This window comes from Melanostigma gelatinosum (assembly GCF_949748355.1).
Source record: "Melanostigma gelatinosum genome assembly, chromosome: 1".
NCBI lineage: Eukaryota > Metazoa > Chordata > Actinopteri > Perciformes > Zoarcidae > Melanostigma > Melanostigma gelatinosum.
The window spans coordinates 14,036,587-14,060,667 of record NC_136634.1 but is presented as its reverse complement, the minus strand read 5'-3'; the positions used below and the strand labels follow the sequence as shown (position 1 = coordinate 14,060,667).

Below are 24,081 nucleotides of genomic sequence, written 5' to 3'. Positions count from 1 at the left end.
GAGACTCGACCTTTAGATGAGAACATACCATCAGGTGGCGCAAAGGGATATGTGACGAATCTTTAATATTAAAGTCATTAATTTATTTACATGGCGAAAGGGAAGAACCAGCATCATTTCTGGAAACGAGAATATATCATACAACAATATGTATCAGGTCCATTTAATAAGCTAAACACGGTGAAAATGTTCCGATGACAGGATCTGTAGCGTAGCCTGAGGAGAAATTTAACTGATTAATAAGGCAGACGGACAGTGATTCCGCTGAGTGTATCATAGTCACTGATTTCGTCTTTCTCAAGAGCGATTTTCGACTGCACGACTTGCTGTAGACTAACGTTAAATCCCCCTGAAGATGGAGTTTGGAGAAAGGAAGAGAAGAAGGAAGTCACGGAGCTTTAAACTGGTCACGGATGAAGGTAGGCTGCTGAATGAATGCAAGACCTTGCAAGACGCGCGTCTCTGTCTGGGTGTTTTTGTCTGGCGCTCTGTGCCAGCAGAGACGGCTCTGTAAACAAAAGCGATGGCCACGACAATGTCCATAGTCTTGTGCCTCGGTTATAACCAACAGGTAACCTTATGATGATTAAAGTCTTACATGTGAAAATCTTCCTGGACATCAGTCGCAACATAGATTCAAGAATGAAATGATTAGACAAAACGAATAATCTAAATTATGAAAACATGTTGCACATTCTGAACATCCAACATGCAGCTTGGATTGTCCACTTTCTCCTGAAGCTATATGCTCTCAGCCTCTCTTGGATACACTTCTTCATACCACCTACAGGTGGTGGTTTCTGCATGGGATGGGAGGGGGGGAGGGGGCTTTGGTTTACATCACAGTAGTCCCTATCATTATGCACAAGCTTCATCATTGCAACACAATCTTGCTGTCTTTCTTGCAGATTTTGCCCCTTCATATATGATGGATTCAAACTGCAACGATGTGACTGGAGAGCCTAAGGATGCTGCTGTTCCTGGTGGTATGTGCCATAGTGAGGAATAACTTCTATGATATATTGAGGCAGATCTCGCTTATTATACCGACACCCTTCTTTCTCAATGTAGTTTGGCTGGGGGACGAGGGTGTGGAGATCAAGAGGCAAATCACAGGAATGATGAGGCTTCTGAGTGATAAGACCGGCAGGGTATATCATCGCGTGGTAAGAGAGCAGGACAGCTTGACAAAGGATCCCCAGGAAAGGCATCTGACCTGGGTACATCAGCCTGCAATTTCATCTCTTGTATCAGAGGACCACCAGAGCAACAGCTGGAACTCTGCAGGGGACCCAGGGTCTTCACCTTCATCCATATCCACCCCCATCCCCAACGGTCCAAGTTGTGGCCAGTACAGCACCCGCTCCAAAGCCCTGAGGAGCCTCAACAATACCACGGATCCAATCAAAGTGAATGAAGCTAATGGTAGGATACCAACGCAGGTTTGAAGAGGAGAAAACCAATAGACACAACTTTAATTTCCTCAAGAAAAATGATGCTGATAGAATAGAGAGGAGAAAGTGTCCTGTGCTGCACACCAGACAAGCTTTTTGTTGTAGAGGTATATATACAGAGTGTGTAAAGCAGACACTTATCCATACAAGAAAGCCAAACACTCTTCCACACACATATACACATTTTGTTGTCAGTGACGTGGCAAGAAAGCACTTTGCACCCGTATGAGTATGCATGTTTAAGCAGACAATCACTTACCAACGCCCTACTGTCTTCCCAGCAGATGTAGTCCATCCTGCTGCGACAGGAGCCCCCTGCTGTGTGTGTAACTGTAAGGGCACCTTACAGGCTATTTTGCAGGAAATGCGTGCCATGAGGAGGCTGATGCACACTCAAAAAGGTCAGTGGGTGTACACCAACACTCACATGCTGTGACAAAGTGAAAAAGAGAAATTGTAATGTGTTACTGTCTTTCTCTAGCATCCTTGGAAAGACAGGGAGAGGCAGCATCATCATGCCAACCTTGTCTTGGCCCAGGCCCCGCACCTCGCTGTAGGTCCCGCAAGAGGAGGCCAATCTATAAAGTGGCACCACTGAATGTGTCTAGTACTAGAAGAGCTGCTCTTGGCCCTCTGGAGGCTTCACCACTTATAGCCGCACCTGCAGATTCTGGAAAGAGGGAGGAACGCGGGAAAGAGCAAGGCTCATCCACACCCAACAGTCACTCCGTCTCGTCTGAGATTTCTGTGCTGCCACCTCAGAAAAATCCTGTAGCTATCAACAACAGACACAATCCTCTCCTCAACCAACTGAAGGAACATCAGTCATTGGAGGTAATCTGCATGTTGGTTCAAATTTACAATTTGAGTTTACTGCACTCCCATAGAAACAGTGCTCATGAATTGAATCTCTCTGAAGAATGTATTCTCAAAAGTGTTTTAATGTGTGTATTTACTGTATTTACACTTAGAACAAATCAGATGTATTTCTTAACTCAACCTAATGCACATCTGAAAAAATCATACTGTAGAATTGGCAGTTGTTGAATTCATCCAACTACATAATGGTTTAATTTTCTTCCAGATTTCTTTTGTGAAGATACAGAACTAAGGCAGTCATTTTTTACATTATTACAGTTCTCTCTTTAATAACACATTTAAAATCCATTACCTTCTTGTCACTGTGTTAAAAAATCATCACCAAGTGACATGCTTTGTTGCTAAGGAGAACCTTTGTGTCCCTGTACCGCTTTTGGGAAGGCATGAGATGTTAAGTTTTGCGCCATCATTTTACATTTTACATTCAACTTTAAGCTAATAATACTCATGACAATGACTTCTGTAGAGCAGTTTGTGTGTACTCTCTTTTTCCTTCCAAAAACTGAATTTATCGAATGTTTTAATTTAACATTTTTCCAAAATACTTCAGAATTGTTGTTTGATTATTTTTCAGTCTGAGGTGCGTCTTGCAGAGGATCACGACGTGTATATCTCAAAGGCTCAGCTTGACTCCATTCTGGTCAACTATACACGCTCTGGCAGCCTGCTGTTCAGGAAACTGGTGCGCATCAATATTTTGCTGAGAGCCAACTCACTGGCCCTTTGATTGTGGTTCAGTTTGCAGTCATGTGGCACCTTTGGTTACAACAACAACACATATCCAATAATTTACATCAAATATAAAGCTGAGTTCGCAAAAGGCTTAAAAATATTTTAATATGGGGCTATGATGTGTCCAGGTGTGTGCCTTCTTTGACGATACTACACTGGCTAACTCCTTGCCAAACGGTAAAAGAAAGAGAGGGCTCAATGATAACCGCAAGGGCCTGGACCAGAACATTGTGGGCGCCATTAAAGGTAAGATACAAAAGACTCAATCAGTCTCTTTGTACCAGAGTACAACCATAATGACACATTAATGAAATGATAAATGATACATTAATGTAGTTGTGTGAACTGTGTCCAGTGTTTACAGAGAAATACTGCAGTGAACATAGAATAGAGAAGTTGCCCGGGCCACGAGACTGGGTTCAGATCCTTCAAGATCAGATCAAACTTGCCAGGAGGAGGCTGAAAAGAGGTACTGCCACAGAGTCTACTGCGACGTTTCCACCCTATTCTCTCTCATTTTATGAAATAGCAGTGAGATAATACAGGTCAACAACAAAGTTGTCAAAGAAGAGGCCTTCTTTGAACATGTCAGGTAAACCTTGTTCTTCCTTTGACTCCTCAGATGCTGCAGAAGCAGAAGAAGTCTTAAAAGGACCTTCCACAAGTATAAACCTCACATTAAAATGGCAACTAACACACATACACACACACACACACACACACACACACACACACACACACACACACACACACCTACGCAAACACAATCCAGATGTCTACTTGTATCCGTCTGTGTCTTCACCTGCAGGCCTTATATCAGTACTCTCACAACATCTTTCCGTCAGCCCCCCTCTGAGCCCACCATGTCTTTACCTCTCACAACTTTACTGTCACAACACACACACACAAACTGGTGCTGCTGGTTCGCTCATTGGCTCATATGTCTTTGTCACGCTGCTGCTATTGCTGTTGCTGTGACATTTGACATTCTCACACAGCTTCCCGAAATGTCAACTAATTATCTTCACACCATGCACCTTATCCCCCATTTCACCTCTCTACTTCCCTCGCGGCCACAACAGCATTTATCTTTCTGCTGTCTCAGTTGTAGTTGTTTTTTCTTTCAAAAAAAAAAAAATCCACCAAATATGTGAACACAGTTGTCTTTTAAGGTTGTGACATTTTGTATCCTAACATTGTTTTCTTCCTTCTTCATAGGTTGTGACTATAGCAAGCCTGCAAGTGTGAAGGGGATGGTCATTAACATGACTGGTTGATTCAATGGCTGCCACACTGGCCTTACAGCATAAGGGTTAGGGTTACCATTTGTTCGTTACAGCATTTGTTATTTGTCTTTATTATTCTCTAAATTGATGCATTTTGCCACTTTAGATTTTTCCTTTGCAGCTGTAATCTGCGCTCTCCTATGGATGTAAAGGGAAAAAACGATAGCACCCAATGAAGAAGAAGCCTGCTTAATGTCTCTCTCTCTCTCTCTCTCTCTCTCTCTCTCTCTCTCTCTCTCTCTCTCTCTCTCTCTCTCTCTCTCTCATGCACCTACTCCAGCTTTTGTGGTCCTTTTCATTGGACAGATCCTGGGATCTGAGTTTTTATGTCAAAAGACACTGAAATATACAGTGGTTAAAAAATGTCAGATAATTTTCATGTTCAGAAGTGACTTACTGTTTACATTATAGGCTAAAGCTTTAATTTGCCTTGTTCTCATATGTCATTACTAGGAGTTTCAAATCTAAAACAAGACAAAGTAGGCAACTGTAATATTATAGCATTCATATATTTTGCACAAATTACCTTTTTACAAATTGCATTTTAAAAGGATTGTGCCTTTTAAGTGACCAGTACTTCAATGGGTGTAATGTGTTGTGCAAGGTCAACCTTAATTACAAATATTACATCCAAAAGCAGATTTCTGATCTATTTTAAAATAGGTTGATAGAACTGTTTTTAAAATAAAGCATATAAAGTAGTTTTTTATTTTAATTATTAGAATCTCTAGGCTATGCATATTGTGATATTGTTATTAATACTGTGATGGAATTAGTTTTCATTATTTTTCTCAGTGTGCATATGACATGGATAGTTGTTTCCACCATTAAATATGATTTCCTGGCCATTTTGTCTTTGTGTTGTTTTTTACGGTAAAATTAACAACAGAAGAAATGAGAAAAACACTTCGTATTGCTGGATTTCATTCTTGGGGGACCAAACAAACATGAATATAGCTTTGTTTTAATGTAAAAAACGAAACAAAAAATGCGTTGTAACAAAAATATTTGTTGCACTATTAACATATGTCTACCAAAAGATCACACATGTAAGTTTATAAGCTTCAGCCTTTGTTAAGGACCTACTCTTCAAACCAAGGTATACTATGTTGTTGTAAGAGCAATTGGAGGGAAAACAGCAAATTAAAGGTACACTCCATTGTAGAGATTTTGTTGCCAGACTTCACAGTCCATTAAAGGGGATGTTACAGCCGACAATGTACGGGCAGAGGACCCTTTGAGATCTTGTGAGTTTCCTCTTTGTATTGCAAACCATATATTGTTTGATGAAGACAAAACATGATCCGATAGGTTGATTCATTGAAATGCATTACATTTTACGTGACAGTTCTGTTTTTTAATCGTCTAGTTCTGAGTTAGAAGACAAATATGTCTCACTTTTCGTCAGGCGTTCTCGGGGGACGCCCGATTATCGCCGCAATGCATTCTGGGGCCGTCCCCGCTCTTCTGTCGGGATCCACCGCTAACGTGAAGCTGGTAAGGATAAACTGGACAGAGCAATTAAAGGGGAAATGTTGCAAGAATATAACTCCGCTTTGGTCCTAGAATAACATTTAGGGCAATTGTAAACACTTATACTGCACAATATTAGTACAAACGTTGCACAAGTTGCATGTTCAGTGCTGTTTTATTGATATGAACTGTGATGTTGCACACATCGCATGGTGAGGGACAGGAAAGGGTTAATTTTTTCCGCCGCCGACATTTTTATTCGGCGCTCTACGGCAACTTTTTAACTTACAATGGGCAAAGAACTGACACTATGTTTCAACAACTGTGGATGATATTATGGCTGTGGCCTGCACAGTGTGTGTTTTTAATTGTTGTGCAGCTCGCACACTCTGACACCCTCAGTTCTTTGTTCTTATGCTCATCACCTCATGCATTGATCAGCGTTTGCAAAGCGAGAGCTAGCATAGAAACGGAAACTACATTTAGTTTTTTAGCAAAACAAAAGTGAGAGATGTAACGTTAACTGTCACTTTCAGCACATTGTAAACTGCAGCTGACCACAGCAGTTAACAACGTGGTGTACATTACACCGAATAGTTCACATGTGGTCGGCGCTGATATTTTTGCCTCAGGGTTGAATGAACTTAGCAGCATTTTGTCTCTTGAACATTCCCTCTGTGAGCTAACCGAGGCCCCTTCTGCAACTCAACAGCAGCTTGAATAACAAACCGGGCGTATAAGCGACCAATAACGCTGTCAGGTTTAAAATTGTTTGCCGTTGTCGTTTTATTCACGTGTTACATTTAATCAAACAAAAGCGTTATGAGAGTCGCCCAGCATGCACCAGGTCATTGTGAAGTGTTGTGTTCCCAGTGGTGTGTATTGGGGGTCACAGAGATGCTGTTGAAGAGTCTTGGATGCTTTGCACTTCAGACTCTAGTCACCCCTAATATTTGTTTTCTCACTAAACTGACCAATTTTAATAAATATTGTACTTAAAATTAAAATGCATGCGCAATTGATTTTTATTTTCTTGACTTGAACAAAATCAATGTAATTTGAAACCCGAACAGGAATACATGTAGATATTCACATTCAGTACAATACAATAAACCCACACAATTACTACACCTGTGAATTCTTCATTTAGTATTGAGACTCGTCAGAGGGGTGCTGATTTAAGTTTGGTTGTGTTTCAGGTGTTTGGCTGCTTTGGTACGGTGTTCCTAATATAAAGTATCCTCAAAATGTGTTACTAAGAAAATGTAGACACCGCTCATTCGTTAGTTCATACATTGTTTTAATTATATCCAAGTGTAAACTGAATGAGAACATCTTTAAGGTTTTGGAGTGTTTATCAGGCAACGCAAGAAACATTTAAAGACATTAAAAAAATACTTTTATTAAACTCTAGCAGACTTGTTTCACTATTGTTTGACATTTTATACACTGAAAGTAAATCAAGAATATAATTGCCAGATTCATTAATAATCAAGATAATTGTTGGTTATTGTTAGCAGCGCTAAAGACGACTGCAGAGTTAAATGAAGAGCTCTCTGACGCAGTCTTACGCTATTATGAGACGCACGAAGGCATGATTTATTTCAGTGACGTTGCTTCAGACATTTGCACTTGATTGATGATTCACTGGAATTGATGCAAAGATGAGCACGTTTGCGGATTAATATAAAATCGAGAGGTGAATTTCAGCCCATTCAAACAGCGTTTCTAATCACAGTTCTTTTATTGTTCTGTCCTGATGTGCTTCTTAGTGGTGAAGACCCAGACTTTCTTCAGACATGTCCGTGAGGGAGACCTTTAACCCGGAAAGCTATGAGCTGGACAAGAACTTCAGGCTCACGCGCTTTGCTGAGCTCAAGGGCACCGGATGCAAGGTTAGCTCTCCATATGCATATCTGCCGTGTCTTTGTATATCTATACAAATAAACAAGTGTTGCACCAGATAAGAAATGTGATATAAAAAAATACAGGATAATGATTATGGTGTTTTTTTGTCTTCGGTCACAGGTTCCTCAAGAAGTCTTACAGAAGCTGCTAGAAACCCTACAGGAGAACCACTACCAAGAGGATGAACAGTTCCTGGGGGCAGTTATGCCCCGATTAGGTAATTATGATCCTCGTATAGTACTGCAACAACAAATAAGCCAAGTTACAACGTGCTTAACAGTAATACAGCTTAAACAAAGAGTATTAGCTATTCTAACCACAACAGAACCGACTCCTCTGTAGTGGAAACCAGTTTTGTGGGAGCATTAAAGATAAAGTTGCTTCATATAAAACTCTGAAAGCATGTTTGAAAGCAACAGTCCTGCTGTATTATACTGTACATACGCCATGAATGACCGGATAGGATGCAAAACATTTAAATACTATAAATATGTCAGTTCTGGACAGACTGCCAGCGTAGAAACACTAAAATGAGAGTCATTTGATAATTCCCTCGTCATAGAGCCCAGCAGTCAAATTCTGCTCTTAAATTAAGATGTTGTGTGTACAGTACCAGAATGAAAACCTCTTCAAAATATGACATACAGAGCTCTTTTATATTTTAAAGGCATAGGAATGGACACCTGTGTGATCCCCCTCAGACATGGAGGCCTTTCTCTGGTCCAGACAACAGATTACATCTACCCCATTGTGGATGACCCCTACATGATGGTATGGATCTGCTCTTTTATGGGCATTACTTTTGCGCCGTTGTGTACCTATTAATTATACATACATGTGACAAATGAAAGGATGCCACCGTTATGATTCTCTGTCTGTATTATTTGGTGTAACGTAAGCCGTTTTTAATGCAACAACCCTTCATGTGCTTAATTGTCAGTATTTCTTTTCTCTAGGGAAGAATAGCTTGTGCCAATGTTCTAAGTGACCTGTATGCTATGGGAGTAACAGAGTGTGACAACATGTTGATGCTTCTGGGAGTCAGCAACAAAATGTCAGAAAAGGTATGAGGCATGTCAGCAGATGTGTTCACTTTTGGATCTTGTTTCTGGCTAAAAACCTGCAAAGAACCAATTGTTGTAATGGTAGAACAACCCAAATACCACTTCTAATAGAGTTATGTGACACAAAGATATTTTATGATTATTATGTTGTGCTCCCTTTCTGTGTTCTGAATTGTCTTGGTCTTTTACAGGAGAGGGACAAAGTCATGCCACTGGTTATCCAGGGATTCAAGGATGCATCAGAGGAGGCGGGCACATCTGTAACAGGAGGACAGACGGTACTCAACCCCTGGGTGGTGATGGGAGGAGTTGCGACAACAGTCTGCCAACCGAATGAATTCATCATGTGGGAATGAGCTCCACACTGCATATTTCCCTACTTATGTATCATTGAGCATTTTGTTATTTTGCAAAAAAAACAATGTTGATGTTTGACGTTTCTCAGGCCAGACAATGCAGTGCCAGGAGACGTGTTGGTGTTGACCAAGCCGCTCGGAACACAAGTGGCCGTTGCAGTACATCAGTGGCTGGATATTGTAAGTCCGCCTGCTCACTCATTTCACTCAAATCATTTTTGTCTTCTTCTTTTTTAGGATACACACTAACACCATTGGCTGTATATGTTGTTGTTTTTTCTCTCAGCCTGAAAAGTGGAACAAGATCAAGTTGGTGGTTACGCAGGAGGATGTAGAGCTGGCCTACCATGAAGCCATGATGAACATGGCTCGGCTCAACAGGACAGGTAAAACCTCTATGAATGTGTCCAAAATGACAAACTTTAGAACTACTTTCAACCTTAACACAGGCAATGCAGATCAGATCCACTCCTTCTGTTCTTACCTTTCACAATAAAAGCCCTAGAAATATAATTGCAGGCAAGTATTTTGTTTTTGTTTTTGTATTTGTGCTGTTCATTTGTCACAACCCCGGTGTGTAAATGCCTTTTAAGCTAGGCATAAATACATGAGCTGTTGGGCAGAGAGCAATGTTGAATGGGGCGGGGGACATTATTTTTGTAAACAGCAGCAGCCTCTGCAGCTGTGTTGCACCCTCTGTGGCTAAGTAGCTTCTGCTAATATAGTAAAACACAATTCAAAAAAAATGTAACAATACTTAAAGATAATATTCCATGTGAGACAGAAGTTGCATACTTTTCATGGTTCTAATGTTTATGCTTTCAGACGGCATACAGTGTTTGGCCTTCAAGGGGTGGCGGCTATTGTGAATAACAACACCAGCTGTGTAGTCAGCATTTGTTCATACCGCTTGTGTACATCCCCAATCAACCAAAAGTCATCCAAATGTGCGCGCTCTCTCTGTCTCTCGTGTAGCGGCTGGTCTCATGCACACCTTCAACGCTCACGCAGCCACCGACATCACAGGGTTTGGCATCCTAGGCCACGCTCAGACGTTGGCACGGCAACAACGAAGCGAGGTGTCGTTTGTCATCCACAACCTCCCAGTGCTCGCCAAGATGGCGGCCGTGTCCAAGGCTTGTGGGAACATGTTTGGACTCATGCACGGCACCTGCCCTGAAACATCAGGTGTGTGTGTGTATACAAGGCTCTTTTTTTTTTTTTCTGTCTGCTTTAACCACCGTTTATTTTGAATGTAAAGTTTGTTTACAGTAGATGGCACATATGTCGAGACAGCCTCACAAAGTGCTTTACAGGTGAATAAAAACAAAATGCAAAAATAGGAAAGGCCCAACATAACAAACACCAGTTTTATACATGTTCCGGGGGCCACAACAACAAAGATTCGATCAACTTTGCTGTAGCGTTCTGAATCAGCTGTGGTTTCTTCATTCATAATTTGTTTAGAAAGTCTAATTGGGACAAGATGCAAATTAAAAGTCCTAAGAATATGACTTCTGATAGGTGCAAGTTGGATTGAAGGTAATTTGTACCCTTTGAAGATATACTCATCCAGTCCTTAGAACACAACTTGTATAATTGTTTTGGTCAATTTAGACCGTTGTGACTGACGGAATGTCCTTTTCTTTACAGGAGGCCTGCTTATTTGTCTGCCTCGGGAGCAAGCTGCCCGCTTCTGTGCCGAGATCAAATCCCCAAAATACGGCGAGGGCCACCAAGCGTGGATCATCGGAATTGTAGAGAAAGGAAACCGCACTGCTCGCATCATTGACAAACCACGGATCATAGAGGTGGCACCACAAGTAGCCACGCAGAATGTCAACCCAACTCCCGGTGCAACTTCCTAATCCACCTGTGCATCATCGACCGGAACCCGAAGCTCTGCAGAGTGTTTTTAGACACATAAACTACAAAACCATCCTAGAGTGTTGAAATATATACACAAAATAGTATGTACACAAAAAAGACTGGGTTGGTGTGTATCTACATGTAAAACAGCTCCACACAGTGGCCCAAGGGGCATGTCATCGCCCGGTGGACTCAGCCTGCAGTACCCCAATGATAAACAAACCGGTAAGAATTAGAGCATACTTAAAATCCATTTGCCTTTTGTGTCTGTTGTATTCTCTTCTGTTACATGTGTGTGTGATCAGCAGGCAACTTCTGATAAGAGGGCGATAGTGATGAAGACAATAATGTGATACTGTTGATTCATTTTGAATCTTAGGAAGTCTGGGGCCTGTCGCCTCTTTGGCTCTTTTTAAAATGGCTCTCATCAAGCAGGCAGACTGCATGATGGTGTTTTTGTTTGTCCATTCACTTTGTACAGTTATAAAGACTAGTTTTAGGTCATTGCTGTAACTGATGCCTTGAAAGAAAAAGAGTGACCAGAATGGTTTGTTTTTTATTACTTTCTTTTTGTATTGTCTCCACCTAAACTAATAAATATTACAATAGAAAATGGTTTGGTTTTGCCCGCTCTTTGGGAGCTGCACTCAAAAGTCAAATGTGACTATCATGAAACTGCAGATTGATTTATTTTTTTTTAATAACAATTGATGTTGCTTCATTGTGCATTGACGTGAAGTCATAGATGAATTGTTGTTTAAAGTCATAGATCAGGAGATGAACCGTCTGCCATCTGCATTCCCAGCAGGTCATCATATTTAAGGTAATGTGGTGATTAGAGTTTGCATTCTATGGTCACACAATCGTGCAACTGTAAAAAAGGAGTCTGTTCACAACAAGCACTCTCATCAGTGATGCTGACTTGTTCGAGATCTGGTGCATTTGGTTTTGCTCTGTTGCTGCGAGCAATCTGACAAACTCTTATAAAGCTTCCAGCGGCTCAAAGTCCGCATCGTTTTTGTTTATCCTAAAAGCCTGAATCCTATAAGGCCTCTAAATGTTCATATGGATATCAGGAACATGACCGTCACCCCACTTACAATAAACTTCTCTCATAATAGATTGTTTTTCTTTGTCTGTTTTTTATGTATTACATTTTTATTATGAATGAATGTGTTAAGAATGGAAAATAACTATGAATATATGTCTGGTGTTTAGTATGATTACATTTGAAATCCACAAAAGCCACTGATTATGAGATACATTTAAGAGATAATATTTTAATCAAAAATGACAACATTAATTCATAAATATTGACATGTAACAAATGATTTATAGTTTCAGACAGTACTGTGTTTTATATTTACAAGTTTCATATGCACAGACCATAAATAAAGATTATATTTAGATGTATTACATTACGTTAGCTTTATATACAGTCTATGGTATAAACTGACAAAAAGGAGAGAGAAACCACGAAAATTCCTGTTTTTAAAGATCTATCCCTCAGCACCAAAACAACACAGCTCTGGAAGGTACAATATAACATAGAAATACATTAGACAAGTAACACCTCTTTCTTTAATCTGACTGAGTGGAATGACCAGCTCCTATAATGTGACCAAAATGATCTTAAGTGCAACCCGAACGTTTGTTTTGTATGAATAAAGCATGACGAAGAGACTCACGGGTTGTATGTGAGGCACATCCAGCATACCACACTACAGTCGTTACAGTCTGTTATTTGTGCTTTTTCCCATTTTCCAGCTGTACATGCGTTGCATGCTCCACCGTCTTCTTATCGTTTTCAGGCTTGAAAAGTGCTCGGATGTCAAGCATGGCGTTACAAATGTGCTGACCAAAGCGGTACGAGTCCTGCAGGTCACAAACAAAGGTAGAAACAGAGAGAGACATAAGGAGTGTTGCGTTTTTAAAGACAGCATTACACGCTATACATATATGATCATATATGCATTGCTCTCATTTTGTACTCTTACTGTGTCAGGGTTGGAGAACTTGCTGGAGATGTGGAATGTGATGAGGTTTTCCCCAACAATTATATAAGACACACCATAACCATCATCAGCCACCTGGTGGTAGAGAGGAGGCGCTATTACTGCACACAATGCCTCCAGACCACGACTTCAGGGTGAAACGTTACGACTTGTGTGTTGCTTTTGCACATCCCTTAAATAAACCAATTTTACTCACTGGGCCAAATCCACCACCAGCACCCACATATTTAGGGAACTTGTTGATGTCAACTAAATTGAGCTGCTGCTGTGGAGTCTGGCTGGTAGACAACTTCCAGGGCTCTGAAAGCACCTAGAAGCAAAGATATTGAATGTTAGGGCAGATTAAGAAAGGAGAAAGGTTGTGATAGGTAGGGTAAGAGTAAATGTTTGAATCAGAGAGAGGATAGATGATAATAGTCCTAACCTTCTTAAGGAATGGCGAGTCAACACCGAGGTATTTGGACACTATGTAGAGACAGAAGAGGTGACGGTCGATACCAGAACCCGTCATGGCCAGACGATACATGTTTTGATGCGTATCTGCAGCTTTCCGAAACAGGGCCAGTCTCTGGGCATTCTGATCACAAAAACAAACGGCACAAACAAGTAGCAGCCAGGCCCATACTTATGACATTAACAACATATCAGTTTGACCCTACAAGAACTTCAGAGAGTACAGAGTCCAGGGCACTGGCACGAGGAGACACAATGCCTCCAGGTCCTGGTGACCAAGTCCTAAGCAGCACAATGTGACCTCTAACAGCGTGTCCTCTCCAAATGTGATGTGGCATACTTACAGGAAGTGTGTCCATTTACACCGAAAGACTGATTGTGAATTTGTGAGCCTGATAACATTTGAGATCAGATATGACCAAAGTCTAATTATTTTGCAAATTGTTTTAAGTATTGACCTACTCCAGTAAAGGATTTGAATGTTTAAGGACCTGGCTGGACCCACCTGTGATAACACTACAGACCTCTTTGTGTTTTTTATGTTGTGTGATCCTGATTCATTTGAAGTGTTTCTGTGTGTGATTGTGTTCTGCTTACTGTTGCACCTGCATCCTCCATGGCTCTGACAAATGCAACAGCCTCAGAAGTGCAGGAGCGTACCGTCTCTGTCCGACCGTCTCTGAACATACGAGTCATTGATGACTCGTAAGTCAGACAGAACACACCCTGGTCCTAAAAAGCAGATGGATTGAAGTAATGTTTTGTTGGTGGATGACATAATCAGAGACGACAGTGAGCGATAATGTCAGTAATGCCATGAAGATGGCAGCCCTACCCTGAACTGTGCCAGCTGCAGGGCCAACTGAATAAAGGCATCAGGGCTGCTCCTGCACTTCTTGATCAGTCCTTTCCCAAACTCATGAAATAGATTGCCATGGAAGTCCACGTCGTCAGCTATCTGCTTGGCTGACAAGTATGAAGTCTCAATGACCTGTTGGCACTAAGAGAGGGGAAAACAGAAGGATAACCTGATTCGTTTTGTGGTGAAAATACAGTTAATAGCCTACAGCAAATACCATTAAATGCAAATCAAATAGGTCAATGGAAATTCATGATTTAAGGCCCTACTGCACCTCCTTTGGAATTTGCCACTGTAGTCGAGAGGGATAAGGCAGACCTTTGTTCACATCCCCTTTACAATGCCCCTCCTCTGTGTAGCCAAGATGGAAGCAGTCTGTTGCAAGAACATACTACATAGACAAAGAATGCTGGTTGAAAATATATCTGCACATTTTGAATCATTGTTTTTGAAATACAATACCAGCACACGTTTCATACCTCCCACATATGTCCGACAATTGGCGCATCAGCCCAAGAATGTTCAGCATTAACACCCATCTTTCCATTTGGATAAGAGATCAAGGTGAAAGACTTGTCAAACCACCTGTGACAGAGGAAATAAACAAGTCTTTTTCGGTAAACCAACGACTGAAAGTCTAACCAGTACTGCAGCCAATAGCTGGGACCTTCCCCTTGACTTCTGTGTGTACCTGTCGTAACATTGGCCATGAAGCAGGGACTTGGCATAACTGTCAAACGATTTGGTCTTTGCAGGGTCGTAACCCTGTGGCTCGCCATCTAGCGTCAGGAAGAAGGCAGCAGACTCAATGGCGTCCAGGGACACTTTGTTTCCTCCCTGGCTGAAATATTTAATCCGAGCCTGAGCCCATGGAACTCTAGAAGGGGATGTCAGAGTAAGACAATGTTCCATCTTGTTTTGTGTGTGTGTATGTGCACATGTGTCCTGCGCATGTGTGTGTGTGTGTGTGTGTGTGTGTGTGTGTGATTATATATACCTGTTTCCTGCAGTCAAGGCAGCTAATTTGAGTTCTCCTGGCTGGGGCTCTGATGTGTCATTGAGGATCCTTTGAAACTGTGTTTCAAGTTCACTGGGTAAGAGGTGGCGTCCTCCAGTGTACAGCCACACTTTGAAGAATCTGCCCTTGTGGTAGACAACCAGGTGCTTACGGTCAGTCAGGTGCTGCACAATATCTGCAAGGAAGGGCCAACAAGGAAAAGGAAGCATGTGTGGACACATGACAAGATAAGAGGGATGATGCCGTTGGACAATCTCAAAGATAAAATGTAGAATAATAGGAACAGGCATAACGCTTTAATACAAACAGATTGACCGATGGTCCTTTTATCTCACATTCATCATCATGTGCGCCAGCAGTACAGCTGTTAGAGTGTAAATCAACACTGTAGCACATTGGACTGGGGGCTGAAGCTTTCAAACCAGTTCTGTTCATACCTCAGTTAGTGATGTCAAAGCAGGTATTTCACTTTTAACAGCTGATGGAAAGCATGTGCTATGACAGCAAGTTTCAACCCAGGTCTGCCCAAGGCTTTCGAGTGTTGATTAACCCTTTAAACTGTACAGAACAGTTGTTTACCTGTTTCAATCCCAGGGATGCGGGTGGTGTTAAATATCCTCTCCATCTGAGTGGAACACATAGGCACTGTCCCCAAAGCCCTCAGCTGAGAAGAAAAAAGCATTCATCACAGAGAAGAATGAAGTCTGTAAATGGTTTTACAGTGGGGAGGTTACAAGCTGATTGGGTCATTTGGTTAGAGTGATGGCAGAGTTGTAGTAAAGTCATGGCAAGCGTTACCGGTGCATGTTCACCGCGTTCCAGTTTGCGCCTGTACTGCAGCATGGCATGGACCACATTCCCTGCCCGAGCAGCCTGTCGGTGTGTTGGGATTATGTACAATAGGTCCTAATACATTCACCACAAAGACAAAGTATACTCAAATAGACAGAAAGCAGAGAGCAAGTATGAATCACATAAAGAGACAAATGTGATTTAATAAGAGGAATTATTATTTTTGGTTACTGGCATTTATCATGGTGAAGTTTAGAGAATTAAAGAACTATTTGTTTGTCTGGTATTTCTCGTTAAAAATGATATGAAAAGAGCATTACTAATACACCCCAGTATTGACAGTCTACTTACCATTATATAGAAGTTACTGTTCACCATGATGGGACTCCTACCCCTGAGGTAGATGTACTCCTCCCACCAGTCACTTACCTAGAGAAGACAACATATTATCATTGAATGACATTATCATTCGATTCAATTTGAGTTTCCATGTTGTATATCTTGCAGGTACTACTCACATAATTCGTCCCCCACCAGGATTTTAGGATTAGGTATCTCTGTAGCTGGGCTGCTTTTGAATCTTTAAAGTCATTGGCCAACAGCTCCATTTGGTTGTACTGTTCACTGTTTAGCAGAGGACGGACTGACTCCAGGTACTGTGGAGAACACATGGTGTGTGCTGTCAGGACAATGGAGCAGTGAAAAAGCTGATATCGTGCAGCATGCGCTACACAAAGAGAAAACCTGAAAGTCATCCAGCACATGTGCAGCATAGGGGACGTGACAGGTTTGTGTCTACCAGTGTACAACTGTGGCTTTCACATGGTGCAGGAAGGGAAGGGCGCTAGATGGTGGTACAGTCCAACTATGTCTGTATAGTCTAACAAGCTACATATATCAAATAGTTGGAAAAGTGTAGGTTTAGTTAATGTGCTATAAATCATGACAAATGATGATGTTTAGATGTCAGGTAACACTTCATAACATTTAGTGCGTCTCCATGTCATTGGTTTCAAGATGACACATTCACTTGTTGAGCTCATGGGAGGTCAGTACTGTGTAGTTTCACACCCTATAAATTGTATCATCCACACTGGGCACAGGGAGCCTGGGTAAGGAGGCCTGGAAACTGTAGAGCAGCGGCCTGCGCCCGGAGAACATCTTCACGAGGCTCTGGTAACAAAGAAATAAACACACAGAACATCACACACATATCACAGTATACTAGATGACCCTTCATAACAGATCAGGAATCAACATCCCCTCTGCACTGAGCAAGGGACGCAAATACCTAATAGTAATGATGTCCTGGCAGCCAGATAATTGAATGGCACACACAGTATGATTAAAGCTTCAGACAGAGTGAGGGAAAGACAAACGTACCAGCCACACTTTGGTAGATGAGCTCATTTTGCCATGGGATTCAAAAATCCATCCGTGGTAGGAGAGCAGAGCTTTGAGCATGTATCTCAAGAGGTAGATGAGGAACAGCCAAAGTCCCGTGGCAAACAGAATGGCACTCAGCACCGCTCGGGTCTGCACTGATAAATAGTCTCTGCACAGAAAAGGCACAACACTGCACAATAACTTCATAGTTTCTCTTAAACAGCTGACTTACTGTGTAGCTCGTCTGTGGAAAGCTAAAGTACAGTAGAATATGTCAAATCTGAACAACAACAAGGGGACATATCACTGGCTGCAGGAGATCTCTGACCTCTGTGGTAGGTTTTCCGTGATTGCTTCAATCATTCCTAGAGGGGGGTCTATGCGGATATACAAGGAACTCATCATGGCAATCACAACTATCAGCCAACTGGACGGACTGGCAGGATAGACTCCAGCTAATACACCATTCTGTGAGTGAAATCAACAAGATTCAATATTAACACAAGATTAATCTGCATCTTCTATGTTATGCTCAGATGATGAATGAATGAAAATGCACAACTGTTAATACCTTTGTAGAGCTGAAATGCTACACTCGAAAGCGTGTTTGTAATCTTATTATCTAGCGACTCAACATTTTGGAACAGTAGATCTTTAGTGTTGGCTATTGTACCTTGAATTGAATGGCTCGCTTCTTCCATGCTGTCACTCCAGACAGGTAGATGTTTTTGATGACCTCTTCACTCAGTTTAAGGTCCACACCGTCTGGGCGCACAGTGAACTGGAAGCCCACCGCCTGATGCGCTTCAGCCATCTCTGAAAAGTACTAGCCTGGAAATCAAGGTGACACTTTTTAAGTCATCAGGTTTCTTCAATAACAATATAAACAAGGCAGATATAAGCTATGACATTAGAGCAGTAAGAAACAAAACAAAAACATACATCACTAGCATCACAGGTTAAAAGAAGATTAAATAGGTGAGTTTTAAGTGCAGTTTTGAAAGTGGGGTGAATAAACGGCTGTGCTAACGAATTTCAATTGCACAATGGATTTATAAATTCAGAAAAATATATTTTCAAAAAGAAACGGAGGAAAACATCTCTACCTGTGGGGATAGATACAACATAATGTATGTGTGTATCTGCATAGATATACATATATGTGTATATATATACATATGTATGTGCCCTGCATTAGTTTACTCCGGACAGAAGTGCTCACCTGAAGGTACACTCCCTCCTGTGGCCAAATGGGTCAATAACACTCGTCTTCGTGAGCATAGCCGCTCATCCACCCGTTTAGTCTGCTGGTGTAGTTGCCATGGCAACAAGTGCCAACTGACGTTAGCCTATATTAGCTTAGTTTAATAAAAACGAGTAGCCACATTATTACAATGCGGCATTTTTTTTACTACACCAATTACAATTACCAACATTATCACATAAAGAGTAACACAAAACTGATAAACCTTCAAAGATCTGACTCACAGTGGGGACGTTATTTGCAGCATAGTGTTTGCTCATAATGTGATAGGGAAGGCCACTGATATGGGAGTCACACATTTTAGCATGAAAATAAATAAATAGCTGTATTATAAAGTTGGAAGGGTTCAGTCATTGTCTTTTAAATGCAATGCCCTTGTAAAATATTTGGAGTTCATAAACCACTCCATGTAATGGACAGGGTGACGGCTCTAGGATTTCTTTTTCCATGTCATATGACTGAGCAGTCACCAAGTGGGACAAAGTTCAATGGCCAGATATAGCAGTACACCGGCTGAGCATGCGCCAGACCTCAGATGGGCATGCAAATATAAACAGAGTACAACCAACAGATGAATGCTAAACCCTTTAGCATTACAAAACACTGTGAGAAGAAAACCTTGAAGGTGTGCATTTGTTTTTACTGAACAACTGCACAAAGAGTGAAAATGGATTGATTCGCACTTGATTGTATAATTATACTTCCACATGATGTTTTTAACCTGCTTTTTTGCATACATGCTGAACACAACATTCACTGAAAGATTTCACCAATCTATCATTTTCACATTAAACTCTTGCGTAATTAAAACATGTAACCAATAGAACAATCCCTGCAGCTAATACAACTATATGCAGAACTGAATATGACAGATACTTTACCTATGTCAGAACAGAGTCAGTATAATCCACTCAGGCAGAGAAAAGCTGACTTTGTGTCAGGCAATGGAATTCCTCTGTACTCAGGCTTGTGTGATCTGTGTGACTCCAGTGCCCTTGAGCTGGCTTTCCTCAGGTAGTGAGGTCAGAGCTGTCCTCTCCTGTGCTTTCCAACCCTCCCTCCCTCTCTCTCTCTCTCTCTCTCTCTCTCTCTCTCTCTCTCTCTCTCTCTCTCTCTCTCTCTCTCTCTCTCTCTCTCTCTCTCTCTCTCTCTCTCTCTCTCTCTCACCCGGGACATGCTTCATTTTGTAACAAGACACCAAACATATACAGAGCCCAACCTCATGTGCCTTGAGGTCTCTGCAGTGCTGTGTGAGGATGTAACTGAGCGCAATGTGACGTTTCCTTTTCAAGTACTGAGAGTCCCAGCAGTATTTAACTGTGATAATAAAAATGAAATGGTGTGATCAGAATGACAGCATACAAATCTCAGATTATTATCAGCAGATTCAGGTGTTGTGACTTTGCCTCGATTACAGGTTTAAAAAATGGGCCTAGAGGCATAAAAGAGAAGATAAAAAACGAAAACATTTTTTTGCAAACCAACGAGGTCGGACCATTACAATGATGTAAATAGTAGAGGAGGACATTTTTTATGAATGTGAACAACAAACACAAATATAAACAAAAGGAGACATCATCCTCCTGTCTTAGATTAGGTCTTAAATGTCATGAATCCCTACGTACACCCTTATTCATGAATTACCCTTATTAACCAAGAAAAATAACAGTTTTGAATCTCTTATACAAGGGAGAAAAGCAGAGATACTTATACAGCACCGAGTCTGTTTTCTTAAAAAGCAGTCTATTAAGTAGCCTTCCAAAGTCCAAACTGAACCCGACTATAACACATTTATAATATACAATGAAGTCAGGTTCTGAAGTTGTCAATATTCTTCAATTATTTTTCTCGCTGTGCTTGAGGTATAAATCTAACTGTAATCTGCCTTAAAACTTAAAACAAACGGACTGGGATTCTAAACACAAGAGATAATGATAATCCACATCGGGGGAGTTTATCTTCTTATGTTTGAGGACGGCTTAAGCATTATAACATTCAGCCACAAAAAACAATCACAAATTGTGTGCAGTATAGCAACAGAGCTATCTATAACATTAAAAGTGAAGATAAAAGACAGCTTCATAGCGGGTGAAGATGGGTAGAGGAGGAAGAACTCTGAGGGAGAGGGTTTGGAGATCCATCCTCGCAACAGTGTTGTGCTCTATACTTGGCATCAGCACCTGTTCGTCTACAACTGCCCCCTGTCCTGCAAATGCCACTTTCTCAGCCTTGTGCACCTAAAAATAATAAAACCCATTTTTACTTCAGTTAAAAATATTAGGCATGAATAAAAAAAGACGTCTTTGTGCTTCAGATACACATAACTCTGCTAAATGGGAGGACGTAGCGATGTTTTGTTACATTTTTTAATCAACATATCTCTTTCTCACCTGTCCCCATCTTTGTGACTGCACACAGAATGATGTCACCACATTCTCTGAGTTGTTCCCACCAATCACGAGCAGCCTGTCAGTGGCACCCAGGAAGTAAAGAGTAGGGAGGTCTGCATCTGCTCTGGTAAGGGTGGGAAGCAGTTCAGACCAGGAGTCTAATAGACAGAGACAATATAGAAGCACCATTCGTCATATGTCCTGATCAGTGTGTTAGAAAATAGTCTACAAGCTGTTAAAAAAACATATTCCTCTTGCCAAACATTGCTGTGCTCTTCTGCCTTACCTTGACTTGTGTTGTACTGCAGCAGCAGTTTCTCTCCAGTCCTCTGGATGCTCCCCAACACATAGAGACAGTGTCCAAGGCTCGTGGCAAGGGGCAAATCATGGGACAAGGACATGGTGAACTGGAAGTCAGTGAGTGGCAGTGAGGAGACAAACCTAAAGCAGAGATTATATTCAATCACTAATACACTAACAAATAATTAAAGGATTACTTTTCTGAAGGGACCACACATCAATTAGAAAATGTGTTTTCAGTGTCATCCCAAAAACCTCCCAGCTGAACTGATAAAGAAGACACAAACCTCCATGTGTCCTCCCATGGATCATAGCATTCTACGGCTGTATAAAGAGATGTGCTGGAGTCTGGGGTCACCAGTGAATCCAAGTACCAGCCTCCCACGGCGTAAATACAGCCTTCACAGGCCACTGCACTGAAGTGCCTTCTGTGCTGTAGATGCAACAGATAGGGACAGTTTTCATTAGTGGGAAAGAAATGACTGCGGAAGGCCAGGCAACTTTTATTTTTGGTTGAGACGGATTGGTCATCTGCTTGATTCACACGGTAGAAGACTGTCTCACCTTGAGCAGAGGAGCTGTGGCGGCCCACGAATGAGTGAGGGGATTATACCTAAAGGAAGCCATCTTGAACTCCCAGCCTCTCTTAACAGGCTGGCGGTAGCCTCCTATTACATACAGGTAGTTATACAGGACAACTGCAGTGAAGCACCACTTATCAGCACTGAAAGGAAGCTCTGTAACTGGATACCAATCTCCGCTGTCCTCTGACCCCTTTAGGGTGAAGATATGTCGGGCACGTTCTGTTTCTGGGTCATTCCAAGAAGTCAGGTTCTCTTTCCGAAGGCTGCAGAGACGTCTGTCTCCTTGAATCCTCAGGTGGACAACTTCGCCCTTCTCTGCATCACTCAGACAACTGAGGGGTGAATCAGTTTTAGGGACAAGAAAGAAACATAAAGTCAACTCTGTCCTTGTAGCAAATCCTGATTACAGTCCAAAGATTTCATCTCATGTAATTATACCGTTAAGCGCTGCATACTTGATAAGGTGAGGAAGCTCCAGCAGGTTTCTACTCAGGTAGGTGAACACTGTCATCTTCAGCTCCACACAGCAGATCTCCTGAGCCAGACTCAGATATGACAAACAGTTACCTGGGCTGAGTTCATCTGCGAGGACTGACAAGCACTTTGAGAGGAAGGCCTCGGCCAGGAGATAGCTGCTGACCTCCAGAGTTTTAAAAGGGAGAACAAAAAAAAAAAAGAGATGGTTGGTTTTGGGGTGAATCACGGCGCTGGTGGAAATCATGCAATGTCGAATAGTGTGCATACCTGGATGTGTGTGCCCAACTCCTCCTGAGGGACTTTAAACTGATCAAGGAAGGAAAACTCAAGGAGATTGTGGAAGGCGGAGGAGGACACATGTTCCAGGTGGATGAGGCTCTCTGAGGTCTCTCTCATTCTGGACCGGGACAAGGCTCGGAAGTACTCACTGCACTCGGAGAGTCTCTCAAGATCCACCTTAAAAATGAATTAGCAAACCAAAGATTCTACAGACTCCAATATTTTTTTTAAATGACCTTGTACGGTTGGGAGGTTTGTGTTTTGTTACTTACATGGAACGCACATGTGCTGGTTTGGACCGTTACAGTGGTTTCGTCTCCATCTCCAGGGTGATATGTGCGAAGGGCCTCATTGGTTTTCCACTCTGACTCTGCTTTGCATGATCCTGTATCTGTGATATCTGGGGATGCTATATGACTTTTGACTGCTGGAAAAGCTCCCCAAAGCCTTGTAAGAATATTTTTTGCCCACAAACATATCCACTCTAATAGTACCATAAAATGTTGTCTGAGAGGATTCATCACACTGACAGAGAGTTGTTTGGATCCAAGTTTAGACATTACAACAGTTTTTATACCGCCTGCATGTGTTATTTGTTTGAACTCCAAAGGTCTAAAGATGCAATGCAACTCTCACACAACCACTGCTCCAATCACGCTTTCAGAATGACACTGTAAGAGCTTGAAATAAAGGAAGACAAGTCCCCTGAGGAATTTAAAGCAGCCAATTCAATGGAAAGATCGAGGACGAACAAGCAGTTCAGTCCATGTTCCACTGGCTCGACTCCTCCTCCATGCTGCAGCTCTCACTCATGCTGATCGACTTTGTGGAACAGCTGAGACTAAAGACATAAGATCACTTGCCGACAGAAACGGTTCATTAAAGAAAATAGTGCAGTGAACAGCAACATTACATCTTCAATTTCAGAATTCCCGTTTGTTCCGAGACCGATCCAGTCGATTCAAAAGTGTCCCTTGATCTTCGAGCCGCGTAGGTTTTTTTCTGGCTGGTCTATTTTTGGCACATGGAGGTGGGACATAGGGTCAGCCCTCTGGGATCAAACAAACTCTGCTCTGGACGTCAACATGGGCCAATCGAGTTTGATCTTATGAGCGTAACTTCCATGTTCGACCAAATGCATCAATGCATTTGTTAAAATATCTTTTTACGGGAGGATACGGACTAAGCATACATGTTTATTCCTTTTTAAATGTGCAAAGAGGCCAGAAATACGACTGAGAAA

At 41.7% G+C, this 24,081-nt stretch overlaps 4 protein-coding genes across 4 annotated transcripts; 2 read left to right on the top strand and 2 right to left on the bottom strand.

The window, feature by feature from the left end:
- Positions 1 to 355: 355 nt before the first annotated feature.
- On the top strand, positions 356 to 4,342 carry bend7 (BEN domain containing 7; the record flags this gene model as incomplete). The annotated part of the gene is made up of 10 exons (XM_079278032.1): positions 356 to 419; positions 909 to 986; positions 1,072 to 1,425; positions 1,739 to 1,855; positions 1,936 to 2,288; positions 2,908 to 3,015; positions 3,194 to 3,311; positions 3,421 to 3,534; positions 3,688 to 3,729; positions 4,284 to 4,342. The coding sequence occupies 10 exons, from the start codon at positions 356 to 358 to the stop codon at positions 4,340 to 4,342; spliced, it is 1,407 nt and encodes a 468-aa protein (XP_079134158.1).
- A 1,485-nt stretch (positions 4,343 to 5,827) lies between these two features.
- On the top strand, positions 5,828 to 12,122 carry sephs1 (selenophosphate synthetase 1). The gene is made up of 10 exons (XM_079290263.1): positions 5,828 to 5,848; positions 7,597 to 7,719; positions 7,853 to 7,949; positions 8,400 to 8,503; positions 8,689 to 8,796; positions 8,988 to 9,142; positions 9,242 to 9,332; positions 9,439 to 9,538; positions 10,128 to 10,340; positions 10,806 to 12,122. Exons 2-10 carry the CDS (start codon positions 7,624 to 7,626, stop codon positions 11,018 to 11,020), a joined length of 1,179 nt encoding a protein of 392 aa, XP_079146389.1. The 5' UTR covers positions 5,828 to 5,848; positions 7,597 to 7,623; the 3' UTR covers positions 11,021 to 12,122.
- Positions 12,123 to 12,281: 159 nt separating this feature from the next.
- Positions 12,282 to 19,861, bottom strand: cpt1b (carnitine palmitoyltransferase 1B (muscle)). Its single transcript, XM_079279443.1, has 19 exons — positions 19,690 to 19,861; positions 18,218 to 18,375; positions 17,873 to 18,012; positions 17,542 to 17,713; positions 17,230 to 17,331; positions 16,677 to 16,814; positions 16,510 to 16,587; positions 16,165 to 16,272; positions 15,946 to 16,030; positions 15,346 to 15,541; positions 15,040 to 15,225; positions 14,828 to 14,933; positions 14,623 to 14,739; positions 14,325 to 14,489; positions 14,087 to 14,221; positions 13,461 to 13,613; positions 13,233 to 13,346; positions 13,019 to 13,111; positions 12,282 to 12,896 (listed from the first exon to the last, which is right to left on the bottom strand). The coding sequence occupies exons 2-19, from the start codon at positions 18,356 to 18,358 to the stop codon at positions 12,762 to 12,764; spliced, it is 2,364 nt and encodes a 787-aa protein (XP_079135569.1). The 5' UTR covers positions 18,359 to 18,375; positions 19,690 to 19,861; the 3' UTR covers positions 12,282 to 12,761.
- Positions 19,862 to 20,862: 1,001 nt separating this feature from the next.
- Positions 20,863 to 23,651, bottom strand: LOC306784166 (kelch repeat and BTB domain-containing protein 11; the record flags this gene model as incomplete). The annotated part of the gene is made up of 9 exons (XM_079278020.1): positions 20,863 to 21,045; positions 21,199 to 21,356; positions 21,485 to 21,639; positions 21,786 to 21,931; positions 22,063 to 22,397; positions 22,521 to 22,722; positions 22,827 to 23,015; positions 23,111 to 23,229; positions 23,648 to 23,651. 9 exons carry the CDS (start codon positions 23,649 to 23,651, stop codon positions 20,863 to 20,865), a joined length of 1,491 nt encoding a protein of 496 aa, XP_079134146.1.
- Positions 23,652 to 24,081: the final 430 nt, after the last annotated feature.

Excerpts from the sequence above, each read along its gene's own strand:
- cpt1b (XM_079279443.1), bottom strand. The coding sequence starts at position 18,358 with ATGGCTGAAGCGCATCAGGCGGTGGGCTTCCAGTTCACTGTGCGCCCA. Across the intron at positions 16,273-16,509 it reads ACAGTAACTTCTATATAATG|GACCTATTGTACATAATCCC; the intron begins GTAAGTAGACTG and ends TGAATGTATTAG. Across the intron at positions 15,226-15,345 it reads GCCTTGACTGCAGGAAACAG|AGTTCCATGGGCTCAGGCTC; the intron begins GTATATATAATC and ends ATCCCCTTCTAG.
- sephs1 (XM_079290263.1), top strand. The coding sequence starts at position 7,624 with ATGTCCGTGAGGGAGACCTTTAACCCGGAAAGCTATGAGCTGGACAAG. Across the intron at positions 8,504-8,688 it reads TGGATGACCCCTACATGATG|GGAAGAATAGCTTGTGCCAA; the intron begins GTATGGATCTGC and ends TCTTTTCTCTAG. Across the intron at positions 10,341-10,805 it reads CACCTGCCCTGAAACATCAG|GAGGCCTGCTTATTTGTCTG; the intron begins GTGTGTGTGTGT and ends TTTTCTTTACAG.